Genomic DNA, 13,032 nt, shown 5'->3' with positions numbered 1-13,032 from the left:
GTCCAACCACTGAGTCACTCTCACACATATACACAGTACACACACCTCAGAGCGCTGTCCGGGCATGAAAAGCACAGCTCCAGTGGCATTAACAAAATCCTGATGGGCTTGTGTCTCACTGTTCAAGCTTTCCAGTTGGTTAACGGTGTAGTTGACATAAACGTGGTCCAGAGATCCCCGCATACGCTCAATCACACAAGAGATAGTGGAGCCCTCTTCTGCAGTCTATGAGGACAAGGGACAAGGGAATAAAAATGTCAGTTGCTGTAATTCAGAACAACTGGAGGAACTGATCAATACTGAGGGCAATCGAACTTTAGTGACTTACTGAAGTTTGTTATGCATAAATGAGCTACTCTTCTCAACTATGTTAATGGCCCAGTCTAATTCCAGCACAGTAATAATGTGATTTAGAGAGAGAGCACCTTATACCCCTCATGCCTCGATGTCCTGTTATCCCCATGGGGACACAGGATATAAAGAGGATTCTCTAGTTCTGATGGAATGTCATCCCCAGCCCTGCCACCTGTTGCGCTGAGAGATGCAAGGAACAAGATCTCCCATTTCCAGTGCTGGAACTCCTGATCCACTTCTACAGGAATGCCCTGACTGGCAGACCTGCTGCAGCCTTGCCAGCTGTCGCTCTACCTGAGAGGGGCCAACATGTGAGCCCACACATCCAATCCAACTAAAAACAGAGAGCATGCTCTCCCTGCAGCCAGGCATGAAGACTGATGAAATATGCAGCAGGACAGGGACTGACAAACCAATGGGTTTACATTACATGTGTTTCTATGAAACAACTGAATGATGACAATAGCTGTTATGTAGATTCAGACTTATTCAGAGGATACATAATTTATTGTTGATCAGTCTGGTTTATATTTATAACTGCAGTGTTTGTGAGGTGCTTATAGAAATAATTAGCAGCAAATATGGTCCAATATATGCCACTGGCTAAACTTACATCAGGTATGCAGGCGCCTGTGAATCCAAAAAGCCCATTGGCATTGTCACTCTTCATGACTCGCAAAATGGCTGTGGGTCTGGGAAGGGGGAGGCGGGCTCCACCGTGCACTGCCACCAACTGTAGATAGAACACCTCCTCACCCTCTTCCTCATTATCATCCCTGACCTCCACCACAAACGACTTCTGCCTCTCTTCTTGCCGGTACCGTAGGTAACCTGAGATGTTACGCAGGTCTGTCTTAGCAGGCTGGGTGTGAAGCTCGTGGATGTGGCCGCGGTTCAGCTTAGCATGGTATAAGCGAACATCCTGGAGAAGGCCTGTGTAGCGCTGTTCACCCTCAGGATCGGACCCAATAAACAGTGACGCAGGTCCTGGGGCAGAATTCGTGTATACAAAGAAAACAATTATTGTCTGAAGAAGAATGCGCATGATATGATATGGCAGGGTGGACAACAAGCTGATTACAATAAGGTCATTTTTTTGTTTTTTTTTGTTTTTGCATTTGGTTGATTTTCCTGGAGGACTCATACAAACACAAGCAAACACACACACACACACACACACACACACACACACACACACACACACACACACACACACACACACACACACACACACACACACACACACACACAAGCAGATATATTTAATATTCAACTTTTTTTTTTAGCATTTTGTGCCTTTATTAGCAGGTGAGCAGTAGAGAGTTCACATAAAATAAGAAAGAGATGGTTCCTGACACCATGGTGCCCTATGTATTGCTTTTTTCCCCTTAAAATGACACAAATAAAATGTGATTTAATTAATTATTAATTAATTAATTTCACATTTGTCCATGAGTCTTGAAGTTGGCTTGAGATTTGGTGAGAAGAGGGTTGTATGATCATATTATTGTTAATGCTGGAACTAATTTGGTTGCTATGGGTGGAGTGTACTGGGATCACAAACAGAGTCTTGATTAAGGCCACCAAGTGCGTAGGTCCAGTCCTTTCTCATTACTAATTTATACGCTAAGGTTTCTTACTGCACTGAAGCTTACTGATGTCCTTCACTTGTAAGTCACTTTGGATAAAAGCATCTGTCAAATGAGTAAATGTAAATGTAAATGTAAATATGCTTACACTTCGCTTGTGTAATGCTTCACCTTCACTTCGTTTTAAACTAAATTGGACAAATGCAGGAAATTTGCCCCAATGAGCACGCATAAAGCCCTGACACAAAGCAAGCCATCGTTGGGTTGAGTTACTAGTAACAGATAATAACACATGACATGATTGATGATTATGTATATGTCTACATGTCTACTGTGATTGAAGTTAGCCAAAGAGCCATCAGGATATTTCCTCTCTGGGAGCATTTGGTCCAATACAGGCACCCACTATTGTCTCCACTAATCAGAGAGAAAAAGAAGAAAAGAGGATGCCGACTGATTCCCTTTAGCAGTAGCAATATCCAGCAGTGCCGAGGCTAAGTGGTCACTCAAGCATTGCAGAGTCCCACTAGTTCTGAACAATGAGGAGGCGACTGAGGCAGGGGCATGTGTGTCTGTGTGAATGTGCATTAGTATGTGTGTGTGTGTGTGAGGATGTGCATGCATTCATATGTGTGCAAGAAGTTTAGTCCAGTTGTCCTTCCATATGTAAACAAGAAAGGAGCTTTGAAGCCCCCTTCTCAGACAGTTACACATTCACACATAAACATGCACACAAGCAGATGCACAAACTCACACATGCGCTGTCACTGACATCATCATTAAACAGACTTGAGCATGGTGTTTATGCCTCTTTGACACTGATCATGGTGCTGTGACAGCAGAAAAACAAAAAGTCTGAACTTATTATGAAGTCACAATTTGCCCTGAGTAGGATTTGGTCTTTGGGTAACATTTTGAGACTATAAAATAAATGGAAACTTCATTACAGCTTCACACACAAACAAACTGGTAAATCGAGTTGAACGCCAAGTACCAACATTTTTTATCTACATGATTTGAAATTGAGTTTTCAAAGCAACAAAAGAATACTAAGAGTTGTGCAAGAAGGCCAGATTTGATGTGCAAACTAACAGTACATTGGTAAAACCAAAATGTCATGGGGAACATGCTCAAAAGCCATCACAACATATGCTAACACACAGACACTATGATGGACACTTTATATGATCAACAACCTCCCTTTTGTCACTATGCTATGTTTAATAAAGCTCTAAGTGAGAAACTTACCATCACTGATGCCCTCTCCTTTGATGCTCTTCAGCCCACCAGGAATAGGGGTCCCGTCCAAGAAGAACTCAATAATCCCATCATCAACAGTAATGATGACATGTAACCATGTATTATCCTCTACAAACTTCTCAGCACTGGCCCGGGCCACCTGAGTATTGTTTGATCCTATTACTGTATAGTACAGCATCACTGTGACATGAGACTCATTGGTGTGGACCTTCACTCCATAATACAAAGTCCCATTCCTGTTTCCTTTGGAGACGATGAAGCCATCTGTGTCTGGTCTGGGCACTAGCCAAGCAGAAAAGGTGAAGTTGCTGACAGCAGCAGGCCCATCTTCAGGCAAGATGGTCCCATAAGCTTCTTGGAGCCCAGAGAAAAACCACGTGTCTGTGGCGGAGTGGTGTCTCCTGGCATGAGGCCTGAGCTCAACCTCATCTGGGAAGGAAGCTAGAAGAAGCAGGTCATCCATCAGAGGAAGGCCCTCTGGGAAGCGGCCAGAAACAATCTCCCAGGCAACCCGCACGTCACCAAAAGTACCCTGCTGTCGGAGGATGGTGAAGGAAGTGACATCAGCCATATCATTGACTGAGAGTACATCTTCGGCTACTTCTTGGTCCAGGTTGCTGTCAGCGATGGCAAAGACGCCAAATGGGTCGTCATTGAAAGGGATGAAAACCGAGGCATTCAGCGAAGTCTCTGCCAGTCGTCCACCTTCCCCCGGGTAACCACCTTAAAGAAATTTCAGACAAGAGCTGAAGAGTTTTCAAAACAAAATCATAAATGACATTCATCCATCTCTGGAATCTGGGATCTGGAATGTACACATCGCGAGTCTAAACTGATCAAATTATATTACATGGTAAATTTAATCTCAGTGCCTGACAAATTTATCACTTTTATCTTGAACTCACCTGAGATATTAACCAGCCTGAGGATGAAGAACTCATTGAACTCTGGAAGCTTATCCGAGATGGCCTCCAGGACAATAGGCTTGGTCTCATCCCCTGTAGTGAAGGTGATGGAGCCAGATGTGTTGGTAAACTCCTGGTTTTCCTCCAGAGGAGTCACTGAGTCATTGGCAAACAGCTGCCAGAAGACTGTAACATTACCAAAATGGCCCCTGGCACGCAGGACACTGGGGAAAGAAAAGAGTAATAATTTCACTAATAGAATACAGGTGAAAACTTTATATCTCTAAGGTGTCAAGTTTTGACATTTTAGAAAAATAAAATTAGGGTATGCATGGTCCATGCATAGATCTTGAAAAACAACTTTAAATTTGAAATAATTCTTGAAATAAACTGTAAATCAGCACGAAGAGCACCAATATATAACTATTTTAGAAGTTTTGCAAGAAAAAAACATGACTTGAGGACCCGTTCCTTACTTAATATTGTTGGTCTTGCCCTCTTCAACAGGTTTCTCTATGGGTTCCAGGGAAAAAATCCCATTGGCATCATCATTGGCCTCGATCACCACAGTAGCTGTGTGGGCCCCATACACAACAGCATCACCTGTGAAGGCAAGCATGTTATGAAGTTACATAGATAGATAAATAGATAGATAGATAGATAGATAGATAGATAGATAGATAGATAGATAGATAGATAGATAGATAGATAGATAGATAGATAGATAGATAGATAGATAGATAGATAGATAGATAGATAGATAGATAGATAGATAGATAGATAGGACTGACATGGATTGCACTGACCATATTGTTATTGTAATGCTAAATGAGGCTGTCTCGTTGACATAGCACACCATAACTATGGCAACCAAGCCCAGAAGGAAAGGGTTTCTTATTCATCATAAAGCCTCTCTCAGCAAAGGAGTTAAAGCGGACAAAGATGAGGACAGAGCCCCAATAAACAACAACCATTATATTTTAAAACTTATAAAAAATACGGAGTGAATAACAACTACAAGGGACTGTTTGGCTGAAATAGCATCCCTACAACTACAATACCCTCTTACAAGCACATACATCAAGCTGCCAGACTTCAAGTACACTGTAATAACCATGCAAGTGTGCTCATAATTACACAGGCAAGATAAAGAGTGTCAGGATCCTAGTATTCGCTTGACTGACTCCTAACATGAGGGTTATTGACTTTTAACACAATCACTATATAAAGGACAATCCCCTGGCATAAACCAGAGGCTAACCCTTACTCGACTCTACTCCACGTCAATCAGTTAACAGAGAGAGGCCGGTGGAGTGGCCGGTCTTTGTGTCTTAGAAAGTCTGGAGTCTGGTAATTAAGGTCCTGTTGGGGCCCAGAGGCCTTTCATTCCCATCCTTGACACACAATGCTGGGATTAGGAGAGCATTCAGTGTTACCACAGATAATACTAAATAACCCAGCTACTCCTTTCTGTGCATATACAACTGGCATTAAGATGAGAGAGGTTAAACAGGGGAGAAGGGGTTGATGGTATTTTGAGATGAGGTGTGTTCGCTTGGTTCCTCTGTTGCAAAAATGAGAAAAGCAACTGACTTTCAACTGTTTTAGTTGAAACACATCCACTACGGGACCTGACAAACTCTGATTCATAGAAGATATCCTTTTAATACAGTACACTCCTGTATTAACCACTTAAAGAAGCCCATACTCACCGGTAGCGTTGTAGAGAACAATGTGGAAGGGTTCATCAGTCTCTGGTGTGTTGTCATCCTCCACGGCCACAAAGATATTCTTCATCCATTCACCCACGTCATACACAAGCAACGTGTCATTACTCAGCACGGTGAGGTCACCTGGTGATGCGTCACCGTATTCCACTCGGTACATCACTGTGGCAACAAAGTCTGCCCGCCCTGCCCTCAGAACGGTGAAGTTGGCCACACCCCCTTCCTGAAGCCGCACGACAACAGGTTCTGAGTTGAGGGTGAGATGGGAAGAGACAGGGAAGACAAGTGAATGGCTGTAGCTATAATATAGTAATGTATTATTGCAGTCTTTCAGACAATCCTTCATATATAGAGAAATCCTTACCAAAGAAGTAGATGGGGTCATCATTCTTATTAATATGTAAACTGGCATTGAGTAGTTTTCCCAGTGTTGCTCCACCTGTAGCATTTAATAGTGTGATGGTAAAATTCTCCATGTCCTCTGGGATCTTAAATAAAAAATAAATTAAAATTCAAACAAGAAAAAAGATTTGGAAGCATGCAGTTAAAACAACAATGTGATACAAAGTCAGAATTGAGTTGTTATGTTTACCTCATCAGGTACAGAGAACAGAGTGAGGTTTTTCAGGTACTCCCCCTCCTCGAAGGTGATGTTTCCCTGAAGGGGGCTGACATCTCCGGACAGAGCCGGCTCCAGGACCCATGAAACAGACACCTCTCCGAAGTGACCCCTGTTCCTCACTACAGGGTACACAGCTGAAAGAGAATCAGATAGATAAGAGATGATCTATTTAGATACTGCACCTTCCTTAAAGTCTTTGACTCTTTGGTATGAACTTTCCTCTTGTGTATGCACTTTGCCTCAAGTAGAAACTACCATTTTGGCATCGAACACAATCACAATCCATTTTCTAGGCTCTTCCAGCTAAACTTTATTTATAGTTGTATAGCTCACATATAAATACTTTATTGCATTACACAAACATGATACAGACAACTCCCTGTTCATGTTTTAATTAATCAAATACAATACAAACTTTTATCAAAAAGCAGCTCATCATACATGCATACTAATGTTCTGTAATTAATTCCAATTAGTTCCATGTGATACCACATGGAAAAGTATCAGACTCCTACTTCAAAGTACCATTGTGCATCTCGTTCCCTTTGCTCTCATTGATGGCCATGGTCAGTCCTGATTGGATGAACTCAATGACCCCAAAGGGGTCATCATTCTTCCGCACTGTGATGTTGACCTCCCTGTGGTTGCCTAGGCGACTGGGTGGAGTGCTGTGGCTACTAAGTACCACAGAAAAAGTCTCATCCAGCTGTATGCACACACATATGCGCAAGAGCGCACACACACACACACACACACACACACACACACACACACACACACACAGTTTTCATGTAGCAAAAACTGGTTTAAAGCACGATCTTGACGGTCTGCTATATAATAAAATACACTTGTAAAATTCCTGAATCAAATGATAGATAACTTGCTTCATTATAATATTATTATATTATACTCTAAACTAAAAAACCAGAAGCACTTTATTTTGTAGTTAGGTTAATTGATATTATTTAACCACAAAAGGTCAGCATTGCATTGACAATGTTCTTACCTCAGGCACGCCATCAGGCCTTGCCACTAGTGCCACCACCACCTCTCTCTCCCCTGGCTTAAATTCCAGGATGCCCGTAGCGCCATAGAATTCAGTGTTGCCTAAAGGCATCACAGCATATCGTACCAGCTGTTTCAACAGCTGTCCCTGGGCTCTGACCACATGTAGCTCCACAGCCTCACCCTCCTAAGTTTAAAATGTTTAAATGTCATGTTAGCAGAGAGACAGCAGAGAAAATAACAATATTTGGGGTTATATGTATATGATTATCCCGTTGCATTGTAGCTGGTTAAATACTTAAACTACATAAACTAATTTTCAGTTTCAAACTCTGACTTACATTAATGACCCATGGACCTCTGGACAATGGGGAGAACTCAAAGACTCCCCCAGGATCATCGTTCTCCATAATGACAATCTCTCTGCTGGTGAAGCCAGCTTTCAGGATCTGATTCTCAACATTACTCCTGAGACACATACACACACGCACAAATAAACACATACACAGTATTAGATCATGACAGCGAGTGACCATGACTGAAACATAGCATAAAACATAGTGTATGAGATTTTGTTTTGCAAAATATGTGCCATCAGCCCCTCCTTAAAGAGGGACTGTTGAGATGCTCTTGGTGTAAGCACCCAAGACAGATAAATGTCACCTTCAGCAGATGTGCAGCAGATGACAACTGATGATGGACGTTTCATAGACTTTTGCTTTTGTTGAATGTTTGAGTGTTAAAAGTTTCTATAACATCAACGCTAATATAAAGCAAAACAGCTCAACATTTAATTAAATTTCTTAATGCATTCCTTGCATTGTGTGATGCTCATTCAAAATTGACTCCATATCTTGCACTCCTGCTGTTTAGACCACTTTTAATAACTATGTCAATCAACAGCGTGCCTGCATCTTTATTGCTCCGCAGGGGTGTGTGTATGTGTGTGTAAGCTGAGAAAACTGGAGCCAAGCACACATCACATGACGGGTAAATTAGAGACAAAGACATGACAGAATGAAGCACTCCGTACAAACAGTCACAGCCAAGACACTGCATGCATACAAACACTGACATCTTTAAAAGTCTACACAATTAAGCCTGGTTAAATTAGAGCAAAACACAGAAAGATTCTCTATTTACTCCCAACACCCACCCTCTTTTGATTCACTTTTTTCACACCATCAGAGAATCCCCCACCCCATCCCAATCCCCCTCATCTCCACATCAACCAAAAACCCGAGAAATCCTGAAGTAGGCCCTTCTCTGAAAAACAAAGTCCTGATTCACACCATACAAAAGGTTCAGGTTCACCCCACTCTCCACTTACCCGAAGTACACTATAAAGCGTGCAGTCTCCACCCTGCAGGGAAGGAGTGGGAGGGAGAGGGAGATGCCGTTCTCATCAGAACATAAGACTAACAGATGAACCCACCCCCCACATATCTCCAGAAAACCAAAGTAGAGATGGGATGAGATCGTACCCACTCAGCCTTTCAAATCTCACTGGACTCGCCTGAAGTATAAGTTGGCTCTAAAACATTGCATAATATCAGTTTCACACTGTGAACCCTGAAAAGTTAATGTATTACAGTATATCATGGGCAGAACATAATGGTGGACAAATATGTCTTGTTTATAATTAACAAAATCAGCACTTATTATGTTGGTAAACTGTGACTTTTGCTGGAGTTTGATCACCCTACCTATCTAGAGTGAGCAGTAAGGTCTCGTTTACTTCTGGGATATCGTCAGCCATGACAGTGATGTTGATGGAGGCGTCACTCTGCCCAGAGAGGAAGACAACAGAGCCATTTTGAGGCTTCAGGTCATTAGCTGTTACATCCCCACGACTGGCTCCAATTGGCCGAAGACTCCAGAAAACTTCGGCCTGACCGTCTGTCCCGTCACGCCGCAGAGGGAGGCTCACCTGCACCAAACGTCATTAGGATTAAACTCTTATACATATGCACACACTGAATACTCACTTTCTAAAGACAAATTAGATTCAGCAAGGACAAGGGGAGTTTGCTGACTAGCAGCATAGTGGCTTGAAAGCCAGTGATTAGAAACATGTATCAGTTACAGTGGCAAAAATAGGAAACCTCTCCTTTTCCTTAACAGTAGTGTTTAATCTAGAACTTTACTGGGTTTATGACAGCTGAATGATGACAGTATGATATTAACACAAATCACGGTACATTGAAGGCCGTCAGAATACTCAAGGCCTTAATAGAGTTGTTTTATAATTTCCATGAAATCCCTTTTCTCACTAATGTTGTTGTCTGACATAATACTGAACTCTGCATGTCGACAGAGACAAGCAACACAGATCTGACACTATTTGTATGTACTACTGCTGAAAACAGGGGTCATATCTTACCGTGCTGGTATTGCTATCCTCTGGTTCATAAACCACCACTGTGGTGTTACTCGTAAAGCCGATTTCCCCGTTAGCAATGTCAGGGGTGATAGTTAAGGTCAGGTTTAGAGGTCCCCCAAACCGTGGGCTGTTTGAAGGAATTGGGGGGTTGATATCAACCAGTTCCAATGAATTCAACTGGGGGAAATAGAAAACACAACTCAGTTAACAGAAGGCTCACACAGGTGAACTAGGTGATAGATATTTATGAGAGGAAGCAATGACAAATAAAGCATGTAATCTCTTTCTTTGCCATCTGCTTATTTCTGAAGAAGGCTTTCTTGTACTTTTCAGCTTGCTTTAATGGCAAGGAGATGTTAGTTTGGAGAGCTGGACAAATCCCATAGCAACATGCCAGATTTGAGTGCCAGTGTCAAACCATTCACACATGCAAATGAGGCACTTAAACTTTGGATGGCACTGATTTGGCCAGAAGTGCAAACACAAACAGAAAGAAGAGATTTTTTTAGACATGCAAGCAAAATGTTGTCTGAATTACAACATAAAAAATCATAATGAAAAGTCATGAAAAGTGGGGAAAAAAATTCATGTTTCCAGTCTTTTTACCTGTATTAAGAAATGAGCTCCATTCTGCAGAAAGGCATCATTCCTGATTGGCAGTATGACATGGACCATCCGCTCTCGGGTAAACACCACATTAACGGATCTACTAACATTCAGAACCTGGTCATGGGCCCGTCCGGGGTCTACTGGACCTGCAGGAATGTAGAGGGCGGTGAGGGTCACAGACACATCACCTAGTGTACCACCATCTCGCAGGAGATTCAGTGAGAGGAAACGGCCCTCGGGTTGGCTCTGGATGCTTTGCTCTTTTGCAGGGTCAAACCGAAAAAGCCCGTAGACGTCATCACTGTCCTGGATGTAGAACACCATCTGGGGAATGAGCGGAGGGAGAGTATGTTTCCAAAAACACATTTTTGGTATCTTACAGGAAACACAAAACTTGGACTAGGAAAGGTTATATTTATGTTGACTAACTATAACCTCTTACTGTACTTTATTAATGCAAATAGTACCTCACAGGTAGAGTTTTCTATAATTCTGCTTCACCAATAAAATGCTTGGATTGAAGTTAATGATGATTAACATTATAATAGGCCAATCATTAAATTGAGTACAATTAGTTATATACACTTTGCTTTGGAAGAGAATGGTGATTTCACAAGTTTGACACCTGAGCCACAACTACACTGTCAATGAGGGAGCGCCTCTGTGCCGTGCAGTCTCCTGTGCTTTGAGAAAGGAGCTGACTGATCTTCAAGATGTGAGCGGGTAATTGCAATGAAGCCCAGATTTACCATCAATTACTTTGGACGGCTTTGATGTGTATCCTGTTTTTGTGTTACTAAGAGTGTATCTTGGGTCATAAGAAGAAGAAAGGAGAGGTGAGGAACAGAGAGAGGAAAGAAAACAAGTGAGACTGAAAGTAGTAAAACAGAGCCCTGAGCTAACTTTAGAGAGGCATCCTCTTTAATTAACTCTGCTAAGACTGCTAGAGTAGTTTTCATGAGCATTTTAACTGAGAACCATTCATTTCCCTGAAACCTACACGTGTCTGATGCTTTGCCTGGCACGTTCGCAACAGCTGATTTACAGCTCAGTGTAAAGTGTATGCTTTTTTGGTGTGTGTCATATTGCTTTTGAAACATTAATGCTAATTAACATTGATTACCTTTTTCCTACTGGTAAAGGTGTTTCTTGCTTAGAATTTCTGCTCAGCCAGCTCACTCACTCTGCACAGATGGCAAACAGACCCAACCTGAGATGTTGTTCTGGCGTGTGTGTTTGTATGTGACCAAAGCAGAGTTTGTTTGCGTCTCATCTCATGCCTTGAACATAAACAAGACTTAGGTCTGCCCACTTCTTTCACACATAGCCAAGAGGCTTGGACAAAGATGGAAGCTATAACCACACTATCCCCCATGCTTTCTAAAAAAAAAAAACACACAGACACCACACACAGAGTGTGCCTGCTGTTTCCGCTTTGTTTTGATTCAACCACATTAAGGGAACACCCACAGAGCAAAGTGACACACTGAGAGGTTGACTTTTGCAGAATGTGCCAAGTTTGCCACTGTAGCCTACAGTAGGACACACACAAACACACACACATGCATAACAGACGCACAACATCTGGAGGATATGTTCCCTGACAAGTGCAGCCTTTTTTCTCTCCGTCAAAAACCATTATAGCAACAGAGAGCAACTATAAATAAATAAATAAATGAGTAAATAAATAAATGAATACTGGTTTACAAAAGATCTCTTATAAACTAACCTCCATAGGTTCGTCGACCTCTGCATTTCCAGTTACAGTATTTGGCAGCAGTTTGAGGACGAAGGCCTCTGCCTCTTCGGGTTGATCATCTGCCACAACGTTTATTGGAATCACGGCGGTCACCTGATTGGCAACAAATCTCACTGTACCCGCCTCAGGCCCCAAGTCATCTGACACCTGGGAGCCATCACTGGAGTTTCTACTGATGGACCAGTTGGCAGACACGGCACCATAGCTGCCTCCATTTCTCACAATAATGATGCCATCAAATCTGTGGGAGTGATAATCATGGGTATAATTAATCTCTTTTCATTATGACACTTTTGCAGTTATATTTTGAAAGTTTATGCGGTTCATAATAGCTGTTAAAGAAGTTATAGTTCCCATTCACTTGTATATACTGTATCACATGTCATCACAGTTTCTTAATAAATTATCCACCTCTGTGTCAGATCTTCATTGATGCTGATTGGCTGAATGACTGCACTGCTGCTGATTGACAGGACACCGTAAGGCTTATCATTGGGTTCGATGGTCACCAGCACAGCATTAGGGGATACTAGCACTGCATCTCCTTGGATGGTCTCTTCCAGCAGGACCAGATGGAAGGATTCTGCAATTTCTGGCTCGATGTCGTCAATGATGTTGAACAGCAGGCTCATCTTGTAGACAAATGGAGGGAATGTAACTGTTCTGACCGGCTGCAGGTCGAGGAAATCCACAGCTGGTGTGGCGCTGCCCAGTCCTTCACCACTCACCACCATGTAATCTACAGAAACCTAAAGACAGTATTGCCCAGTGTTTTATATAAATTTGTCATACTGTATGTATATAATTAAAGTAATTTTG

General features: G+C 42.2%; 1 protein-coding gene across 3 annotated transcripts in view; it reads right to left on the bottom strand.

Annotated features, from left to right (window-relative positions):
- Window positions 1-13,032, bottom strand: part of adgrv1 (adhesion G protein-coupled receptor V1) — a 113,414-nt gene that overhangs the window by 82,563 nt on the left and 17,819 nt on the right. For all 3 annotated transcript variants that reach the window (XM_056376794.1, XM_056376795.1, XM_056376796.1), the window contains exons 8-23: window positions 12,625-12,962; window positions 12,184-12,454; window positions 10,452-10,778; window positions 9,846-10,022; window positions 9,169-9,392; window positions 7,804-7,930; window positions 7,464-7,649; window positions 6,983-7,163; window positions 6,428-6,591; window positions 6,200-6,323; window positions 5,821-6,081; window positions 4,585-4,711; window positions 4,109-4,332; window positions 3,192-3,926; window positions 968-1,341; window positions 46-225 (exon numbers count right to left, since the gene is read on the bottom strand). In XM_056376794.1, coding sequence (XP_056232769.1) covers window positions 46-225; window positions 968-1,341; window positions 3,192-3,926; window positions 4,109-4,332; window positions 4,585-4,711; window positions 5,821-6,081; window positions 6,200-6,323; window positions 6,428-6,591; window positions 6,983-7,163; window positions 7,464-7,649; window positions 7,804-7,930; window positions 9,169-9,392; window positions 9,846-10,022; window positions 10,452-10,778; window positions 12,184-12,454; window positions 12,625-12,962 — 4,020 coding nt within the window. The remainder of the gene's footprint in view (window positions 1-45; window positions 226-967; window positions 1,342-3,191; window positions 3,927-4,108; window positions 4,333-4,584; window positions 4,712-5,820; window positions 6,082-6,199; window positions 6,324-6,427; window positions 6,592-6,982; window positions 7,164-7,463; window positions 7,650-7,803; window positions 7,931-9,168; window positions 9,393-9,845; window positions 10,023-10,451; window positions 10,779-12,183; window positions 12,455-12,624; window positions 12,963-13,032) is intronic.

The sequence above is a fragment of the Seriola aureovittata genome, chromosome 5 (assembly GCF_021018895.1).
Source record: "Seriola aureovittata isolate HTS-2021-v1 ecotype China chromosome 5, ASM2101889v1, whole genome shotgun sequence".
Lineage (NCBI taxonomy): Eukaryota > Metazoa > Chordata > Actinopteri > Carangiformes > Carangidae > Seriola > Seriola aureovittata.
The sequence above is the reverse complement of the archived record's forward strand: the minus strand, read 5'-3'. Positions and strand labels throughout refer to the sequence as shown.